This window comes from Balaenoptera ricei, chromosome 14 (assembly GCF_028023285.1).
Source record: "Balaenoptera ricei isolate mBalRic1 chromosome 14, mBalRic1.hap2, whole genome shotgun sequence".
NCBI classification, from domain to species: Eukaryota; Metazoa; Chordata; class Mammalia; order Artiodactyla; family Balaenopteridae; genus Balaenoptera; species Balaenoptera ricei.
The window spans coordinates 69,311,914-69,333,822 of record NC_082652.1 but is presented as its reverse complement, the minus strand read 5'-3'; the positions used below and the strand labels follow the sequence as shown (position 1 = coordinate 69,333,822).

The 21,909-nt window shown below is 38.1% G+C and overlaps 1 protein-coding gene across 2 annotated transcripts in view; it reads left to right on the top strand.

Annotated features, from left to right (window-relative positions):
• Window positions 1-21,909, top strand: part of DYM (dymeclin) — a 385,794-nt gene that overhangs the window by 292,712 nt on the left and 71,173 nt on the right. For both annotated transcript variants that reach the window (XM_059893759.1, XM_059893758.1), the window contains one exon: window positions 16,411-16,593. In XM_059893759.1, coding sequence (XP_059749742.1) covers window positions 16,411-16,593 — 183 coding nt within the window. The remainder of the gene's footprint in view (window positions 1-16,410; window positions 16,594-21,909) is intronic.

Below are 21,909 nucleotides of genomic sequence, written 5' to 3'. Positions count from 1 at the left end.
ATATTCTACTTAATATTCTACTAAGAATATACTTACATACAGTCAAACTACTATGTTCCAAAGCCACATGAAGTAATTCTTATGTCTGTATCCTTGTGTCATCATTCTGATACATCATTCAAGTTTGTTGTCAGGTTTTAGAGAATTCTTTTTAATTCTTGATTTAATTTTATTTTGGATTATATAAGGTATATGTTTCCAAAGTCAAAACTGTGTAACAAGGTGTACCTAGGAAGGTCTTGCTTTCATCCCTATTCCCTCTTCTTGTTTCTTCCCTTCTTCTAAAGGTAACTATTTTTATTTGTATTATTTTTAGTTTATTCTTCCAGAGGTTTGGTTTTGTTTTGTTCTGTTTGCATACACACACTCTCTCTCTTCCCTAAGTCCTTTGTTACTCAAGAGATAACATACTATGTGTACTGTTCTCTACACCTTGCTGTATAAAGTCCCAGAGGTCACTTCATCTTAGTGTAAAGCCATCTTCATTGCTTTTCCCTACTGCATAGTATTCCGTTATATGGACATACCATAGTTTATTGATGGACATTTTGTTTTCTTTCACTGTTGCAAATGATGCCATAACGAATAGCCTTGTGCATATGCTGTTGCATAGTTGTGCAGATGTACCTTTGTAATCACTTCCTAAAGGTGGGATTTCTGAGTCAAAGTGCAAATGCCCATTTAGTTTTTCTGTGTATTGTCAAATGTTCCTCCAATGAGGTTGTACCATTTTGCATTCCCACTAACATAACATGAGAGTTCCAGTTTTCCTACAATCTCGCTAATAGAATATATCATTAGTTTTTCTAATTTTTGCATTTTTGTCACAGATTGTCTATTTTCTTAGAGAATTGTACGAAGAATTTTAATTGAAATGTCCTTCATATCTGTAGTTACAGTCCTTTTATCTTCCCTAATGTTTTATATTTGTGTTTTTCCTCTTTTTCCGGATGAGCATTTTGTCTATCTTTTGTTTGGCTTTTAAAAGGAGCAAATTTATTTATTTATTTATTTACTTATTCTCTTGTGGTTTTTTTTTTCTATTTTCTTATTTATTCATTTAGGTTTTTATTTTTTTCTGTCCTGCTTTCTGTGGGTTTATAATGTTTGCTATTTAAATTTTACTTATTTACTTATGGATGACTATGAGGCTGTGCCTTTTCTGTAAGTACGCCATTGGTTGCATCTCTGTTATTGATTAGCATTTTTCAGTTCAAGAGATTTACATTTTCATGTATTCAAAGCTGTGTGTTTTTTCTTTTAGGAACTCTGGATTTTTTTTCCCCAAATTTTGAAAAGCCTCCCTGTCTTCACTATCTCATCCCTGGGTCAAGATTATGAAAATATTTACCTGTATATTTTCTACCACCTTAAGATTTATTTTTCACCTTTCAGTGTTCTAGCATTCTTTTTGTTGAGAGGAATGAATTAAAGATCTTGCCTTTACTTTTTTTCTATTTAATTATTACTCAGTTAACCCAGTAACAATGATTCAATTATTTATCCCCTCTGATATGAAATTCCATATAATTTACTGAATTCCCATGTATACTTGGATATATTTCTGGATTCTTTTTCTTCCGATGTTCTTTTGAAAGGAGCAAATATATTTCTATGGTACCATTTCTAATATATTAATTAATAAAGCTTTGTGTACTATGTATCGTTCTGTTAGAAAATGTCTTCCCTTTGCTGTTTTTCAAAATTGTAGATAGTAGTTCCAAAGTTCACCCTTAACTTTCAGTCTCTGCTATCTCCTTTCTGTTTCTCATGCCCTTGGCACTCTGACTAGCAAGTAACATGCCTGAATCTCTACCTCAGTAGGTTTTCAGAATGTGCTCCCTGGACCTCTCTGGGTATTCTTCACCATCTCTTCTCCTAGAGCTACTTGAAGTTCTCCAGTGCTGTTCTTTAGCCAGAAGTGTTTTTCCTTCTCTCTTTGGGTACTTCTCAGCTGGAAGGAGCCCTAAAGGTCCTCTTTGTACTAAGGGAAGTCCTGAACTCATCTGCCTTGACCTGTGAGGCCTACTTGATCTAGTTTCACCTCTTGTTACTCCTTTCTTATATTTGACATTCTAGCCAAACTGGATGTCCCTACCATTCCATGGTCCACTTCACTATTAGGCCTTTTGTACATGCAGTTCCTTCTGCCTATCCACCTCTCCCACCAACTTGTACAGGAATCTGCCTATTAATAATAAGTAATCATAGTAACTACCAGGTAATGAGCACTTTCCATCTGCTAGGCAAGACAGCAAATGTTGTTAAGTACATTGTACTGTTTAATCACATCCTATAAAACAGGTAATATTCTAATTTTTCAGATGAGAAAGCTGAGGCTCAAAGAAATTCAGTAAATTGCCCAAGGACACACAGCTAGTAAATGCTAAAGCTGGGGTTCAAATTTAGGCCTGACTCCAGAGCTTATGTTCCTAACCACTCTGCTGTACTTCCTCTGGGAAGCCTCTTTCTCCTGCCTGCCCCCGCATCAACCCCCAAGTGTTCCCATATCACCGAATACTTCTCAGGGTGTATCTCCTCTAGATGATAACCTGTGTAAAGGTATGGACATGTCTGGAGCACTACTCTGTCCCCAGCATTTACCAAATCATATATTCTGTTTTACTTATGGACCATATAACTTATTTTATGTGTCTCATAATTTTCTGTTCAATGCCAGTCATTGTGTATAGGACAGCAGAGTCTAAAGCAAAAAGTATTTATGACTGTAAATGGTCACACCTCTGCTGCTAGGCTGCTAATACGGAGTCAGATCATTCTAGTTAGGACTGGAGTTGGGTTTGGGTTTTGTATCTTCATTGTACCACCAACTTCAAATTTCCCCAGCAGTTGTTACCTGTGCTTAAAGAGTGGGCCTGGGTTTGTTTGTTTGTTTGTTTTTTCAGTGTTCCTTTATCATACTCTGCTTTCAGCAGTCCCTGCAGTGGAGTTAGAGAAGAGAAGAAATATTTCTATTGTCCTGGTCCAGCCTCAATCTTGAGGAGTCCTTGGGTGCATCCAGGTCTTAGAGATAGGGCTTTCTCAGCATCTCTGCTCCTCCTCCCCTTGGCAACCAAACTCTGCCTCGTATCTGTGGTGGGCCTTGAGTGGGAGTTTTCTGCCCCTTCCCCAGTGACAGCAGACCTCTGCTTGGTATTGGTATAGGTATGGGATCCTGGCCCCAACCCTAGTGTTAGAAGGTTTTTGCTTCTATCCCTCCACCAGCAAGAATGGATCTTTGCCTGTGTCTTGGGGGTGAGAGGGTTTCTTGCTTCTCTTCAGAGGCAGGTGGGTTATGTTCCTACTTCTCCCCTAGAAGCAGTGGAAATTTGCCTGTGCTCTAGGCCAAAAGGGTTTGCTGTCCCAATAGCTTAAGGCTTTTGCTTAGCATGAGAAGAATGTCTGGGAAGTAACGGAGTCTTGGTGCCTGCCCCCAGCTGCAGCTGGTCACCTTCTGCAAGCTTGAGCCAAATAGAGGGGCTCATGAGCACCCGGTTGAGTCCAGTGGAAAAGAACTTTTGGTTGAGTGCAAACTCCACTGTATCTGAGTTTCTCGCTTTCCAGACTGAAACATTAGACCACACTTAGCTTTTAAGAATTCATTAAAGTTTTAGCCGATTTCTTCTTACCCATTTCTGTGGAGACCACCTCTTCTGCCTGCACTCTGCCAAAAGCGAGGGAGTGCTTGTGTTCCTTCCTTCCTTAGAGGGACTTGTCCCTCTTGGGAATTCATTTCGCTTCATTACCTTGCAGAACTATTCTCTGATGGCCTTAAGAAGACTTTTGACTTGTTAAATTATCTGGCTATTCCTCCTTGTCAGGGAAGGAGATGACATTCTTTGCAGCTTTCCACATCCTAAGCAGAAGTCAGTCTGAGTCCCTTAATGCTTCCCTGCATTGCCCAAAGAGCCCATTAGTTTTACATTTGAGGCCCAGAAAGGGACTTGTCCAGTCTATGGCAAAACTGAGACTAGAACCCATTCTAGAGCTTCTCTCTACTAACTTGTAGCTACCTCTCTTTTTCCTTTTTCCTTTTTTTAAATATCAGCGCTACAGCTTTCTTTTTATTTTTTTTTTTAATTTTTATTGGAGTATAGTTGCCTTACAATGTTGTGTTAGTTTCTACTGTACAGCAAAGTGAATCAGCTATACATATACATATATCCCCTCTTTTTTGGATTTCCTTCCCATTTATGTCACCACAGAGCACTAAGTAGAGTTCCCTATGCTATATACAGTAGGTTCTCATTAGTTATCTATTTTATACATAGTATCAATAGTGTTTATACGTCAATCCCAATCTCCCAATTCATCCCACCCCCCCCCCTTGCCCCCTTGGAATCCATACATTTTTTCTCTACATCTGTGTCTCGATTTCTGCTTTGTAAATAGCTCTCTTATGTGTGATTCTTTACTGCCCTTCTTAGCACCACCTACCCTTCTTCCCAAGAATGAATGAAAAAAGGGCACCAAGCATCATTAGGTCTCTGACGTTCATGTGAAATCCCTGACATACAACTTAGAGATTATTTCCTTTCTGTGCCTTAACAATATCAAAGATAATTAACAAACACTGAAAAAAATGAGTTATAGAAGAATCAGTAGGTTCCTTGGTTTAGAGACTGATTATTTTCAAACTTAGCCTTATACATTTTTATTCTCAAAGTTTGTTGGGGTTTTTTTTTCCATTCTAAATGAACAGTGACACTATTTTAGGTGCTGCGATAATCTAAAGTAAATTCTGAATTTTACTGAAGTTTGAGGTCACCCTAAGATTTTTCTACATTAATTACATTTTTGGTTAGTCTAATAAAATTTGCTTTCTAAATTCAGTATTTTCTACATTCTTTAAGGAAGCTAGGACTAGGAAGGGATTTTTTACATCTCACAAGCACTTATTTTTGCAAATAAAAAATGCAACTCAGGTTAAGTGGTTACCTAAAGTCGCACAGCTAGTTACTGTTAGAATTGGAACTGGAACTGGGACTCTCGTATCTCAGAGTGGGGTGATGGGAGGCACTCAGTACAATGTCAAAGCCATTTTTAAAAAGGCAATACATCTTCATAGAGAATTGTTTTACTTAGATATTACTTTTTATAGGATCTGGAAGGACATTGGTTTTATAATAAAACACCAATGTATTTTGGTTTTGTTTTTTTTTTAAGATTTTTTTTCACATGGACCATTTTTTTTTTTAGCATCTTTATTGGAGTATAATTGCTTTACAATGGTGTGTTAGTTTCTGCTTTATAACAAAGTGAATCAGTTATACATATACATATGTTCCCATATCTCTTCCCTCTTGCATCTCTCTCCTTCCACCCTCCCTATCCCACCCCTCTAGGTGGTCACAAAGCACCGAGCTGATCTCCCTGTGCTATGCGGCTGCTTCCCGCTAGCTATCTATTTTACATTTGGTAGTGTATATATGTCCATACCACTCTCTCACTTTGTTACAGCTTATCCTTCCCCCTCCCCATATCCTCAAGTCCATTCTCTAGTAGGTCTGTGTCTTTATTCCCGTCTTGCCCCTAGTTCTTCATGACCTTTTTTTTTTTCTCTTAGATTCCATATATATGTTAGCATACAGTATTTCTTTTTCTCTTTCTGACTTACTTCACTCTGTATGACAGACTCTAGGTCCATCCACCTCACTACAAATAACTCCATTTCGTTTCTTTTTATGGCTGAGTAATATTCCATTGTATATATGTACCACATCTTCTTTATCCATTCATCTGTCGCTGGACATTTAGGTTGTTTCCATGTTCTGGCTATTGTAAATAGTGCTGCAATGAACACTGGGGTACATAAGTCCTTTTGAATTATGGTTTTCTCAGGGTATATGCCCAGCAGTGGGATTGGTGGGTGGTATGGTAGTTCTATTTTTAGTTTTATAAGGAACCTCCATACTGTTCTCCATAGTGGCTGTATCAATTTACATTCCCACCATCAGTGCAAGAGTGTTCCCTTTTCTTCACACCCTCTCCAGCATTTATTGTTTGTAGATTTTTTGATGATGGCCATTCTGACCGGTGTGAGATGATATCTCATTGTAGTTTTGATTTGCATTTCTCTAATGATTAATGATGTTGAGCATTCTTTCATGTGTTTGTTGGCAATCTGTATATCTTCTTTGGAGAAATGTCTATTTAGGTCTTCTGCCCATTTTTGGATTGGTTTGTTTGTTTTTTTGATATTGAGCTGCATGAGCTGCTTGTAAATTTTGGAGATTAATCCTTTGTCAGTTGCTTCATTTGCAAATATTTTCTCCCATTCTGAGGGTTGTTTTTTCATCTTGTTTATGGTTTCCTTTGCTGTGCAAAAGCTTTTAAGTTTCATTAGGTCCCATTTGTTTATTTTTGTTTTTATTTCCATTTCTGTAGGAGGTGGGTCAAAAAGGATCTTGCTGTGATTTATGTCATAGAGTGTTCTGCCTATGTTTTCCTCTAAGAGTTTGATAGTGTCTGGCCTTACATTTAGTTCTTTAATCCATTTTGAGTTTATTTTTGTGTATGGTGTTAGGGAGTGTTCTAATTTCATACTTTTACATGTACCCGTCCAGTTTTCCCAGCATGTGGACCATTTTTAAAGTCTTTATTGAATTTGTTACAATATTGCTTCTATTTTTATGTCTTGGTTGTTTTTGGCCGCGAGGCACGTGGGATCTTAGCTCTCCAACCAGGGACTGAACCCACATGCCCTGCATCGGAAGGTGAAGTCCTAACCACTAGACCGCCAGGGAAGTCCCGACACCAATGTATTTTGGAGAATGGAAGTGAACACTAATTCTTGATGCAAAGCCTTGCATTTTTAAAAACAATATGAAAAACTCCAAGCTCGGGTGTGTGCTTCCTCTCTTCTGCCAGTGGGAGGGCCTGGGGAGGGGTAAGAAACACTGTTAGGCACCCCACTTGCTGCCCAGTATGAGTAGCCTGCTAAGGGTAACTGCTTGTTGGGGGCTGCAGCCTACCTGGATTTCAATCAGAATGTTCCTTTTTTGTGTGTTCTCTGGCTGTTTTCCAGGTATGGGAAAACATGTGAAGTTAGCCCATGGCCCCTGGCAGCCACCATTATCTTGCCTTTCTGCCACCAGTAAGCATGTTTTAAATAACAGCCTTCCCAGGGTTCTAGCTTAGGCTTGTGGGCCACATTCAGACCCTGTCCAAGGAATGGAGAAAATGACCACATCGTTTTACCCAAGTTGGTGGTGCTAGAGGACAGCCTTCTGCCCTCCCCCTTCCTCCCCTCTGCATCATCTCCTCTGGTCACAGGATTGATTCTTCAGCTGTGATTTTGCGTGTAATAGAAAGCTAGTTCTCACTATCAGAAGCTTGATATTCTGGAACAAATCCAATACTGGCTGGAAATAACATGGTGGTCACAAAGCTTTTCATCGTGTGTGCCAGTGAATTTTAACAACATAGAGATAACAAGACTCCATCACCGAATGATTGGCTTTGAAGGCCATTTGTGCGTTAACTTTAAAAAGAGTCTTGCTTGTGTGCTTCCTCCCCCCTCTTCCCCACTTCGGCAAAGTCCCATTAATTTTGTTGAAGGTTTTATTTTCTGCTGAAAATGCAGGAAATTTAGACAACTCTCTTGGAATCCCCCCAAAACTAATACAAACAAGATACATATGCTTCTCTTAAGGAAACTAAAAATAAATTATTTGAAACTATTTAACTGTATAAATTCCCTCTTGAAAGGAAAAGGAAGTTTATATAATGAAGCAGCCATGACTGCTGTTGACAGGGTAAGATACTCCCACAACTGCCAGCTTGTCCGTTTGACGTAAATTCACTACTTAGCACAGATCATGTTCAGTGTTCATTACTAACATGCACAAAACCATCAGAAACATCTGAAAATGGAGCCATTTTCTCAGGGCCCTTGTTTTTACATTTGAGATTTTCTACAATAAAATAAGTCTGCCTTTTTTTTTTTTTTTTTTTTTTGAGAAGAGAGTCTGTTTGACGAGGGATCCATTCCTGGAATGGAAGCTGTATGTACTAAAAAGAAAATACCATGAATGAAAAAGGCACAATATTCTCCACGTATTTTGCTTCTCTACCAATGAGCCATCTGATATTATCTCTGACAAAGCTAATTTTTGTTAGTTTTTTAAAACCTGTCTTTTTTAAAAAACTTATTCCATAAATGTAAGTCCATTTTTTTATACACTTCCCTAAAGAACCAGTTTTGTAAATTAATAAAAGTGTAATTTAGCAGTTATATCTAAAACTAAGAGATGCGATTCTTTGCAGTTATAGTAATTGCATTAATTTATCCACTTTGCAAAGGCAGTTATTTTTTGTTCTTTTTGTAATAATGTCTAAAATCTAAATGATTCACAGTGTTACATGTTAAAATAGATATTGTCAGAAAATTATAATCAACCACTCCCTAATTTAAACTTATTTTTAATTTCTAAATTATGTTTAATTTCTCATTTTTGTTTTATAATTGTTTTATAACATTAAAATATACAGGTTGCTTCCTAGTATGACGACAGTATGACAAAATATGATATCATATAAAATGTCTTTGCTGTAGCTTCTTACATTATATTTTCAGTTGATTTGAGTAATGTCAGAGAAGCTTTATGTCCTTGTCATTTAATTTGTAAATCTGCAGCTGAAAATAATCTTTAAAAGATAGCATTAGAATTAGGACTTGTCACAGAAACAATAAAAAAGAAGTTAAGTAAAATACCTAGTAACTCCTATAAGTGTAAGAGGGTTAGTATAACCCTTAAGGAGCTTCAGTCAGATTGGTTAATGCAAAGTGAAAACTAACGTGGAGGATCTTCCCTGGTGGGCCAGTGGTAAAGAATCTGCCTTCCAGTGCAGGGGACGCAGGTTTGATCCCAGGTCGGGGAACTAAGATCCCACATGCCACAGAGCAACTAAGCCCACGCACCGCAACTGTTGAGCTCAAGTACCTCAACGAGAGAGCCTGCGTGCTGCAAACTACAGAGCCCACGCGCTCTGGAGCCCGCGTGCCACGAAAACCCGCACGCCACGAAAACCCGCATGCCACAACTAGAGAGAAGCCCGAGTGCCACAACGAAGAGACCGCACTCCACAACGAAAGATCCCGCATGCCTCAACGAAGATCCCATGTGCCGCAACTAAGACCCGAAGCAGCCAAAAAATAAGGAAAATAAATAAATAAATAAGAAATATTTTAAAAAAAGAAAGAAAACTACCGTGGAGTATGCTTATTGACGTAAAGTTTCCAGTTTGTACTTCACCTGACTTGGGAATAAAATAACTGGTCCGTAGTTTGGTTTGGGTTTAAATGAGCAGGTGCCTATTTGGGAATTGAGTATATTACCCTGCTTGTTGCAGCAAATTACGTATTAAAACATTGAGAATTAACTATCAATATGTTTGAAAGCAGAAATTGTAAGCTATCAAGAGGTAATTCATTTTTGATGTTTAAGTTTAATATATTAGGACTTAACATACATGGGTGTGAATACCTGTGACCATAAAATTCTGCAGAAGCTAATATTCTGACTTGTATTACTACAGTAGTCATAACGTCGTACTGGGTTGCTGTTGGATGACTTTGAGAGAGAATTCTGAAACTCAAAGTCTCTTCTTCCTCTTCTACTAATTCAAGTACCAATGTGAGATGAAAATATAATTGAGAGAGCTATAGTCAAGATTATTTTGATAGTTCCCAATATGAAGGCTAATCCCTTCCCTTTGTTCCAAAAACATAAAAGTAATAGATGAACTATAACAAGAGAACCTGTCAAACACATAGCCACACCCCAAAATGAGATAGATACTTCAGGATCAACCAGAAATAGAAAAAGCCATCAATGCAGATGGCAAGGTCTGAAGCCGCGAGGCTGCCAAGCTTCAGGCCTGGAAGGAGGCAGGAGTGGCTGGGAGCTCAACTGCTGCAGGGCAGGCGTAGCACTCAGGGGCCCAGTGAGAGGCAGCATGCTAGTGCCAGGCTCCCTGGTAGAAACTGAGAGCTGGGATAGACCACTTACTGAAAAGAGCCTGGGGCTTCCCTGGTGGCGCAGTGGTTGAGAATCCGCCTGCTAATGCAGGGGACACGGGTTCGAGCCCTGGTCTGGGAAGATCCCACATGCCGCGGAGCAGCTGGGCCCGTGAGCCACAACTACTGAGCCTGCGCGTCTGGAGCCTGTGCCCCGCGACGGGAGGGGCCGCGATAGTGAAAGGCCCGCGCACCGCGATGAAGAGCGGTCCCCGCACCGCGATGAAGAGTGGCCCCCGCTTGCCTCAACTAGAGAAAGCCCTCGCATGAACCGAAGACCCAACACAGCCATAAATAAATAAATTAATTAATAAAAAAAAAAAAAAAAAAGAAAGAAAGAAAAGAGCCTGAAAAGAGGTACTGATAATGACGGTTAAGTTCTATGCCTAGGGAGGTGGGAGGACATAGAACCAGCCTCACCATGGGATCTCGAGCCCATTGTGAGGGATGTGGCTTGGTGACGGACCCTGCCCATACTGCCTTCAGTGTAACTGCAGAGCAGCAGCCCTGAGATACCAACAGTGAGACCTAGTTTCAGACTGGGGGCTCTAGAAAGCTGCTGCATGACCTGTAGATTTGGGGGGATTAAGCTACATCAGATGAGCCTGCACAACCAAAGTTCCAAAATACATGCCAAAATCGAACTTAATACTAAGAAAGACAGCCAACATAGTCATGATCATAAGTAAGGTAAATTTATCCAAAGAGAATTAAAATTTAATAGGATAATTTTGAAAGCACTCTAAGTATTTTTAATACCCTCAAAGATAAATGAAGGATATAATATTCATTGAGATGAATAAATAATTATGAAATAAAAACAGGGAGAAATGAAATAAGAACATGACTCAGAGAACTATTAGAAAGCTTAGAATGAAAACTATAGTCATTAAAATTTTGAAAGCTCAGGAGACAAAATAAGTTCTAAACTGGGTACTATCAAAAAGGGTTAGTAAATTGGAAGGTAACGAGAAAAAAATTATCCAAATTATCTTTATGGAAGAGACTAGGTTGTCAGATGAAAAGTATGCTCTGAATACTGAGCAGGATGCATAAAGATAAATCAACACCTAAACACATGGTTGTGAAACTCAAGAGTGTTAAAGGATGAGAAGTAAATCTTAAAAGCTATCAAAAAGATTTTCTACAGGGGAACAATAGTTAGGTTTGCAATAAACTTCTCCATGACAAAAATAGATGCCAGAGTAAAGTGAACCAGTATCTTTAAAGTGCAGAAGAAAGTAACTGTAATTCTAACTATAATTCTTATTTATATATAGTTAAAATGTAATGTAAGAGTGAATGCAAAATCAAGACATATTTCAACCATACAAGGACTAAAAGAGTTTATGAGCCATAGACTTCACTGAAAGCACTACTAAAGGATGTACTTCAAATAGAAGAAGAATAGATCTGTAAAGAAGTGGAATGCAAGAAAGAGTGGTATACACTGAAATTCATCTGTAAATTTAGTTAACCATTGACTTTTTAAAAACCAATTTATGGGGTTTTTTAGAAGATGAAATTAAAAACCTAAGCTACTGTAACGAAACAAGGAAGAATGGGGTCGGGGCTTGCTGTTCAAGGAGAAGTGAAAGTATGTTAACCTCCTTAGATCTTGTTCAGGAGATAGACAGCAGTATTTTTAAAGTTGGATGTGTATGTTAAAATTTTAAGGGCTACCCCTATAAGAATAGAAATGCTATATTTAGCCTGTAAACCAGCAGAGAGGGAAAAGGAGGGGCCAGGATAACAAAAAGCTTTATTAATTCAACAGAAGCTGGAAAGGGAAGACAGGTTTGGAAGAGGTAAACTTATAAAGGATGGCAAACAAATATGGCAGGTTATACATTCCAGAGATGACGGCCACAACATCTTCTGCTTCACGTGCTCTTCTGGAACCTTGCCACTCCTCAATAAATAGTGTGTGGCACCATTTGGTAGTAACACTAAATGGCAGTGACAGTAAGTGATTTCCAACATTGACTCTCCTGGAACCTTCAACCTGTGAGGAAGCTCATGCAGCCCAGAAGAGACCATGCAAAGAAGAATCAAAGGCTCTGGTCCCCACCCACAGCTGTGCCCCCAGCTCACAGCCAGCACCAACTTGCCAGCCATATTATGATAGAGAGCTGTCATAAAAGTAGATTCTCCAACCGCCACTCAGGCAGCCCCATGTGAAGCCGTATGGAGCAGAGACAAACTGTTCCCACCAAGGCCAGCCCAAATTGTTAGCAAAACAAATGATTATTGCTATTCTAAGCTGCTAAGCTTCGAAGAGCAGGCATACCTCGGAGATAATTTCAGGTTCGGTTCTAAACCACTGCATAAAGCAAATATCACAATACAGTGTGTCACGAATTTTTTGGTTTCCCAGTGCATATAAAAGTTATGTTTACACTAAGTCTATTAGGTATGCAATAACATACTGTCTAAAAAAAATGAGCATATCTTAATTAAAAATTACTTTATTGCTAAAAACTGCTAACCATCATCTGACAATGAAGGGTTGCCACAGACCTTCAATTTGTAAAAAAAACACAGTATCTGTGAAGTGCAGTAAAATGAGGTATGCCTGTAGTTAGTTATACAGCAATAGATAACTGATATAAAGTCGCAAAACAAGATGGTAGGAATAAATTCCAAAGATATCAATAATAACAATGTAAGTGAATTAAACTCAAAAGTCAGACTATTAGATTAGATTTAAAAATTATAAAGCCTAGCAGCATAGTTGCTTTTAACCATATTTGTTTTCAGTAACACAGAAAGTTTGAAAATTAAAGATATACCTGGCAAATGCTAAACAAAATAAAGATGGTATAGCTATATATATATATATTTGGGCTGCATTGGGTCTTCATTGCTGCACGCAGGCTTTCTCTAGTTGCAGCAAGCAGGAGCTACTCTTTGTTGCAGTGCGCGGGCTTCTCATTGCGGTGGCTTCTCTCGTTGCAGAACACGGGCTTCAGTAGTTGCAGCACGCGGGCTCAGTAGTTGTGACACGTGGGCACTAGAGCACACAGGCTTCAGTAGTTGTGGTGCTTGAGCTCAGTAGTTGCAGCGCGTGGGCTCTAGGACCCACAGGCTTCAGTAGTTGTGGCTCGAGGGCTCTAGAGCACAGGCTCAGTAGTTGTGGTGCACAGACTTAGTAGGTCCGTGGCATGTGGGATCTTCCCGGACCAGGGATCGAACCCATGTCCCCTGCATTGGCAGGCGGATTCTCAACCACTGCGCCACCAGAGAAGTCCCAGCAATATTAATATCAGTAAAACATACACTTATGAATAAAGAGAAGCAATACATAATGATAACGTTTTTAAAAAGAGGCCAATCATGAACCTACAGTCACTTTGAATACATGAATCACTCAGAGGAATTGATAAATACTTAATCACTGTGGGAAATTTTGACATAACGTTATTAAAAACTGATGACTCTTTCAGGCAGTGACTATTAAAAAGAACAATTACACTTGTTGGTGAGAAAATGAGAGCAGGAGCTTTCCTACATTGTCATTGTAAATAGGTTGTTATAGCTCCTTAAGCAATGTCTGGCAACATCTATTAACATTACAAAACACAACCTTTTCAGCCATCCCTCTCCTGGAACCTCTCCCAGAGAAACAAAAGTGCCCATATAATAAGAACAGATCTACCAGGATGCTTATTGCAGCCTTGTTTATGGAAACAAGGAAACAAAATAAATTGGATGCCCATTAGTAGAAGGACTTTTTGATAAATTTTACATATTTAACATGTACTATAAACCTGTAATACATTGTTACTGTTTCGTTTCTGAAATCAGTTTTCTTTTAGAATGATTTAAAATAAAAATGTCTTTATTTCCTTGTGTAGATCTACAGTTCTGTCTAGTTTCATATTCCTCCTGTCTGAAGAAATTCCTTTAACATTTCTTATAGTGTGGGTGTGCAAGTAATACATGATCTCAACTTTTTTTAGTCTGAGAAAGTATCTTACCTTCTTATTTGAAAGATATTTTTGCTAGTGATAGAATTCTTGCTTGACTCTTATTTCAACACTCAGTGATGCTGCTCCATTTAGATTGGCTTGCATAATTCCTCATGAGGAGTCTACCGTAATTCTTAGCTTTGTGCCTCTGTATTTAATCTGTTTTTTCCTTGGGCTGCCTTCAAGATTTTCTCTTTCTCTTTGGTCTTCAGTAGTTTGAATATGATGCATCTAGTTGTGCGGTTTTTTGTTGTATGGGTCGGGGGGGGGGGATTGTTTAGGGAATACTTTGGAGTTATTCTGAGCTTCTTGGATCTGTTGTTTGATTCTTTTGTTATTTTAAAAAAATGCTCAGCCATTATCTCTAAAAGATTCTTTCAAGTCTACTGTTGAACTTATCTAGATAGTCTTTACTGCTATTACCTTTTTTTTTTTTTTTAATTCTAACATTTCCACGTGTTGCTTTCTTATAGTTGTTTTTTTTTATATAATTTTTTAATTTTATTTTTGGCCACATGGGGTCTTCGTTGCTGCGTGCAAGCTTTCTCTAGTTGTCGCGAGTGGGAGCTACTCTTCATTGCAGTGCGTGGGCTTCTCATTGTGGTGGCTTCTCTTGTTGTGGAGTATGGGCTCTAGGTGCATGGGCTTCAGTAGTTGCAGCAAGTGCGCTCAGTAGTTGCAGCACGTAAGCCCTAGAGCACACAGGCTTCAGTAGTTGTGGCACAGAAGCTTAGTTGCTCTGTGGCATGTGGGGTCTTCCCAGACCAGGGCTCGAACCCGTGTGCCCTGCATTGGCAGGCTGATTCTTAACCACTGCACCACCAGGGAACTTCTCTCTTATAGTTTTCAACTCTGCTAAAATTCCCCATCAATGTAAGCATATTATAGACTCATAGTAGATTTTGTATATCATAATTCTTTTAAATTCCCTATTTGATATTTTCAATATCTGTGTATCTCTGAGTCTGCTGATTACTTTGTCTCTTGGACATGGATTGTTTTTACTTGCTTTTTGTTTATCTCATAAATTTTGATTGAATGCTGGACATTATGGTTAAAACAATACAGGTGGAGGTAAATTGTATGGAAATAAGTATACCTTTTTGTCTGCTAGACCAGGGGTGGTAAACTTTTCTGTAAGGCACCAGTTAGTATTTTTTATTTTGTAGGCCATACAGTCTTTGAAGTGAAGTGTACTTTATCAGATATTAATATAGCCATCCCTACTTTCTTTAGATTAATATTTGCATGTTATATCTTTTTCCATTCTTTTACTTTCTATCTAACTTTATTTAAAGTGAGTTTTATATTTGAAGTTTCTTATAGATTGCATATAGTTGGGTCATGTGTTTTTTATCCACTCTGCCATTCTTTGGGTTTTAATGATTGTATTTATACTGTATACAATTAATGTAATAATTGATATGTTAGAGCTTAAGTCTGCCATTTTACTTTCTGCTTTCTGTTTTTTCCTTGTTTCTCATCTGTCTTATTTGACTGCCTTCCTGTGGATACTTGAACATTTTTTTAGAATTCCATTTTGATATATCAGTAATATTTTTGTGTATACTATCTCCTTGTATAAATTCATTCTAGGCATTCACATACATAACTTACCACAGTCTAGTCATGTTGACATTTTACCAATTCAAGTGAGATGTAGAAACCTTCCCCTCTTTAAATCCCTTTGCTCTCTCTGGTTTATAATGTAATTGTCTTAGGTGTTCCTTTACATCCATTGAGAACCACATCAGACAGTGTTATAATTTCTGCTTCAGCTGTCAAACATAATTTAGAAAACTCAAGAGGAGAAGGAAAGTGTTGTATTCACCTGTGTTTTTGCTTTCCATTGTTCTTTCTTTCAAGAGAGATATTGATTGCTTACTTTGAGTTTTGCTCTTATAACTATTTCACATTCAGATTCCCAAAGACTATTGACTCTGAGGAAGCAGAAACAAAACAGTAGGCTCTTTATCTGTAACTATGGACGTTGAAATGACAGTGCAGAAAAATGAGGTCGTATTCTGAATTAGACACTTTTCTTGGAATTGGTAAGACCCTACCACCACTTTGTACTGTGCAAGTCTAATGATTTAGGGTGATACAGTGATAAGAGTACAAATTAGGATCTATTAATCAAAGGACTGAATAAGCTCCAAATTTCCTTCTAGATTGGCAAGTCTATAATTTATTATGTGAAATTTATAATTATCACCATACTAAATTCAAAAGATTTTAAATCCTTTAGTAACTGGTAAACTTAATTCTAAAAATTCTTGACAGAAGTAATCTTGAAGAGTTCTTTTGCATGATCTTTCCAATGCTGTTTGAATTGCAAAGCAGTTGCCCTCATTCTAATTAATTCTGTGTCAAGGAGAAAAACACAGACTCTATATGGGGATTTTCTTTCTTTATCAGGCACAAGACCTAAATGTCATCGAAGAAGTGATTCGAATGATGTTAGAGATCATCAACTCCTGCCTGACAAATTCTCTTCATCACAATCCAAACTTGGTGTATGCACTTCTTTACAAACGAGATCTCTTTGAACAATTTCGAACGCATCCTTCATTTCAGGATATCATGCAAAATATTGATCTGGTAAGTGTAAATGGAGATATTTATTATGATTCTTTTTAAAATATTAAAGTAGAGAAAGTTTAACAAACCTTGGTAAAAAACTGCAATAATTAGTCTCTTGAACGTTAACTCTATTTGCTGTCTATTCTGCTATAACAATTGTCACCTTCTGTATGTTTGTGTATGTATTATATACAGACATATATATATACACGCACACATATATATTTAGTAGAATTGAGATCATACTTTATATAGTTCTGTATTCTGCCATTTTTACTTAACATTATTAACATCTTTCTGTGATATCATCAATTCTTTGAAAATCTCACATTTTAGTATTTGTATAACCTGTATTATGGAGGTCCTAAAATATATTAATCCTTATCCCATTATTGCTCATTTGGTTGTTTCTCATATTTTGTATTAATTTATAATTATCAGTTTGTAAATACATCGTATCTCACCTTTTTCAGTTCTCTTTTTGAAGTAGTCTTAAAACTGGAATTGTACTAGTTTTTGCTGTCAGAGAGATCAGTATTTTCAAGACTCAACCCATGTCAAATTGCTTTCCAGAAATATTGTACAATTAATGCATCTGTGTATCATCTTATAACTTCTACAAGTGATGTATGAGAGGATCTATCTCACTATACTTTTAGAGCTTTATTATAATTATTTTAATATTTGTCCTTTTATATCAAAAATGGTATTTCATTATTGTTTTTAATTTTTATTTCTTTCATTATTAGTGTGATTGAACATTTTTCACAGGTCTATGAACTTTCACCTCCTGTCCTTTTTAAAAAGGTTTTTCTGCTAAACTTTCCATTGTTGTATTAGTGTTTCCCAGTTCAGTTTGGTTCCACAAAAATTTCTTGCATAGCTAATCAGCTTCATAATGCACAAGAGGAAACAGAAGACGCACCATCCCTGTCCTTGTGTTACTTACATTTAGGAAGATTTTTAATAATTAAATTATTGCACAAGTATGAATATATAATTTCCATCATAAGTAAGCACATGTACACGCCTTCCTCCAGGGTGTACACCTCATAGTGGATTCGCTGCATAACATGTATCGTACCAAACCGTTTCCCTTGGGGTGCTGCCATTTTACTCTTCAGCTGGTGGTGTATAAGATTCCTGTTGCTTCACATCCTCATGAACACTTAGTTTGGTCAGTTTTGTAATAGCATCTCATTATAGTTTTAATTTGGATTTCCTCTTTTCTGAAGCTAATTCAAGTCTTTTGCCAGTTTTTTCTACTGAGTTATTTATCTTTGTGTAGATTCTTTGTATGTTCTGGATTCTAGGTGTTTCTTGGTTATGTTTTGCAAATATCCAGTCACTAACACAAGTACAGACTTTCTGATGTAACTCTAAAACTCCTCTCAAAATAGTCAAACATCAAATTCTCAGTTCCATTCTTTTCTTGGAGCGCTGCTTCCAGCTCCAGCCAGGTTGTACGCTGGTTCTCCTGCCAAGCTGCAGCATCTTCCTGGGAATTTCCTTCACCTGTTTCCTTTGGTTGATCTTGGCTCCTGTGAATTCTTCTTTCTTGGTTTACTGCTTCATGTTGGTGGAGCATATACTACAGTAGCTTTCTAGGTAAAGGGTGTATGTGAGGTAGGTTTTTTATTTTTTAGTTTCTCATGTCTGAAAATGTTTTTCTTCTCTTTTTACATATGACCTGTTGTCTTGGGAAGCTTTTGGGATCTCTCTATTATTGTGTCCTGAAATTTCATGGGGGTTTGCTGTGCCTTGGTCAATTGCACTTGGCGCTTGGAGGGTCCTTTGAGTCTAGAGGCTCATGCTCAGAACATTCAAATACTCATTTTAATTATTTCTTCCCGGTTGTCTCTTTCTCTCTGTGTCCTGCTGTTTCCTCTCTATGAAACTCCTATTAGATGGCCATTTCCTTTTGAGCCCCTCCTGTCAATATCACTAAGTCTTATTTCTTGGACTGATCAGTGTCCTCATGTTAAGAGTCCTCCAGGCTCCTGCCTGGGGTCTGTAAGCCCATCTGTGAGGGTTTTAAAAGCTGAGGTAGAGAGAGGCTGGGTAAAATTGGGGGTGGGGAAGAGAGGGTGAGAGTGGCCTCTAAAGTGAAAACTCCCCGTCTTCTTTCAGGATAACAGCAATGCATAAATGGAGGCATGGACTCTGATCAAATTTAAGATACTTAAGAGCATCTCTATCCATTCTCATTAAGCCAGTTTACCCAAGTAGGTTAATTTTTGCTCATCCCAGTAGAGTCCTGTGTACTTGTTCGGTACTTAATTGAAATCAGCTTTGAACTATAACCAGGCTCCCCATTCCAGACTCTTAACACATAGTTCTGTAAACTGCTGAATACTCTGGAATCCACACAATTACATGAGTTTAACTACAACTATGTATACTGTTGCAGATCTGTTCATTGATTTGCTCCATATCACTGCTGTGTAATGATGGCAGGTAAACAGCAATAAAAATTAAAACTCTTTGCTGTCAGCATGAAAGGATGCTCAACATCACTAATCATTAGAGAAATGCAAATCAAAACTACAGTGAGGTATCACCTCACACCAGTCAGAATGGCCATCATCAAAAAATCTACAAACAGTAAATGCTGGAGAGGGTGTGGAGAAAAGGGAACCCTCCTGCACTGTTGGTGGGAATGTAAATTGATACAGCCACTATGGAGAACAGCATGGAGGTTCCTTAAGAAACTAAAAATAGAACTACCATATGACCCAGCAATCCCACTACTGGGCATATACCCAGAGAAAACCATAATTCCAAAACAGTCGTGTACCACAATGTTCATTGCAGCTCTATTTACAGTAGCAAGGTCATGGAAGCAACCTAAGTGTCCATCGACAGATGAATGAACAAAGAAGCTGTGGCACATATATATAATGGAATATTACTCAGCCATAAAAAGAAACAAAATTGAGTTATTTGTAGTGAGGTGGATGGACCTAGAGTCTGTCATACAGAGTGAAGTAAGTCAGAAAGAGAAAAACAATACCGTATGCTAACACATACATATGGAATCTAAAAAGAAAAAAAAAAACGGTTCTGAAGAACCTAGGGGCAGGACAGGAATAAAGACTCAGTTGTAGAGAATGGAGTTGAGGACATTGGAGGGGGAAGGGTAAACTGGGACGAAGTGAGAGAGAGAGTGGCATGGACATGTATACACTACCAAATGTAAAACAGATAGCTAGTGGGAAGCAGCCACATGGCACAGGGAGATCAGCTAGGTGCTTTGTGACCACCTAGAGGGGTGGGATAGGGAGGGTGGGAGGGAGACGAAAGAGAGAGGGGCTATGGGGATATATGGGCTATGGGGATATATGTATACGTATAGCTGATTCACTTTGTTATATAGCAGAAACTAACACAACCATGTAAAGCCATTATACTCCAATAAAGATGTTAAAAACAAAACAAAACAAGACAAAAACCTCTTTGCTGTCAGTTTAATTAGCATTTTCATGAGCTTTCCTTAAGTCACCTCAACTATATACCTAATGGTTGCAGCTATAGCAAATTATTTTGCCACACACACTCTTGTCATTTTCCTAAACTATTATCAGTATTATTTAGATTTCGTTAACAGAACTGGGGCAGCTGGGTACTATTGTCATCTTTGCAGTTAGGATAAAGCAGAAACATCATTTCAAATGAGCATGTTTATATCTTAGAGTTAGACTTGACATTTATATTCTTTAAATTCTCACCATTATGAACCAGTACTCCCATGTAGATGTGTTGATATTTAGGATGTGTGAGAGCATCCCCAAGCTGCTTCCCAAATATTTCTTCTCTGGCCCCATGTCCTTCTTGTTTAATGGGAAAAGCGCCTCCTTTTAAAATTGATAAGTAGTGGTAACAAGATTATGAAACAAATGATTGCCCAAGGGACATCCATCAGAGCTTATTTCTACCTTTTTCTGTTGGCTAGATGCTTTTTGACAACGAGGTAGTCAACTAAGATCCTGCAAGCCGCGCAGTGCGGCCAAAAAAAATTAAAAAATAAAAAATAAAATAAAAAGCCATTTCTAGCCAGCCTGTTCACGAATTTGTCCAAATTCATTTCTAGTTTCTTGCTTGTACCATTTTGGGGAGTAGAATACTGAGATTAAGATTCACTGTGCATGTGAGGAAAGGTTCAACAAAACCCTTTTCTCTTTTACATGGGAAATTGGCCTCGGGTTAAGCTGCTTTTAGCTCTGTTCCTTGGAAATCTGATGAAGGTGGAATGTCAGCCATGTTACTAGGTAACACTGCTGTAATAAAACGAGAATATGATAGAATGACATTTGAATGGTAAGTTGAGTCTGGACTGAAAGGACTATAGCTTTGGGCTTCCCTGAGTGAAAAAATTCATAGCCAGGCATGTCCTTTTCAGGGACCAAAAGCTGAGACTATCACAAGGGGTATTGGTTTCTGTTTGGGACATGGCTTCTAAGCTAGGGTGGCTATTGGATCTGCCCATGGTAGTCTCAGTCTCTCACATTGGCGCTATCATTTGAGGGTCCAAAGACCAGCCCTGAGACTACTGTGAGTATTCCCAGGGAAAACAAAAGCCTGGGGCTGTGCTGTTGGCATGCTCTTTTTCCTGCCCTTCTGTCCTTTTAAATTAATCTTATGCCCAGTGTGGCCTATTACACTCTTTTTTTTTTTTAATATTTAAAACTTTTTATCATGAAAAATTTCAAGTGTATACAAAGTAAACAGAAACCGCTGTTATGTTCTTGAGCCTCTCGATGTCTAATTGGGTCTAAGCATACCACCCAGGAAAGAGCACTGAAGTGCTAAAATAATATCTTCTTATAATACTTATAAATTTATCTCTTTCACATTCCAGGGTGGAGGATATCCTGGTTTTTCCAAGGTTTATCCAGATCTTTGAATTATAGAACTATCCAATACATCCTTTTTTAGCTTTCATATTTCTAACCTGCGTCATCCTAATCGTTTTAGTCTGCCCTTATGGCAAACCCCTGCCCCTTGTCTCATAACTTTTGCCTTTCTCTGGACCTCTCTGATTTCAGTTTCTTTCTTCATTCCTTCCTGTCTTTTTTCTCCTTTTACCCTTTCCTTCCTTCCTTCCTCCCTCCCTCCATTCCTCCTCCTCCCCCTTCTCTCTCACTCACTCATTCCACCTTTCTTTCTCTGGATAGTCACCTGAACTGTGCACAATATATGTCAGATAATCTATATCTGCAGTGTATCGGAAATGTTTTCTCTTTAATTACCAATACCTCTTTCATAATAGTGCATTTTTTTCTTTTTGTTTCTGATAAAAGACTAACCAAAGTTTCTTTTTTCCTGTGGTCATAA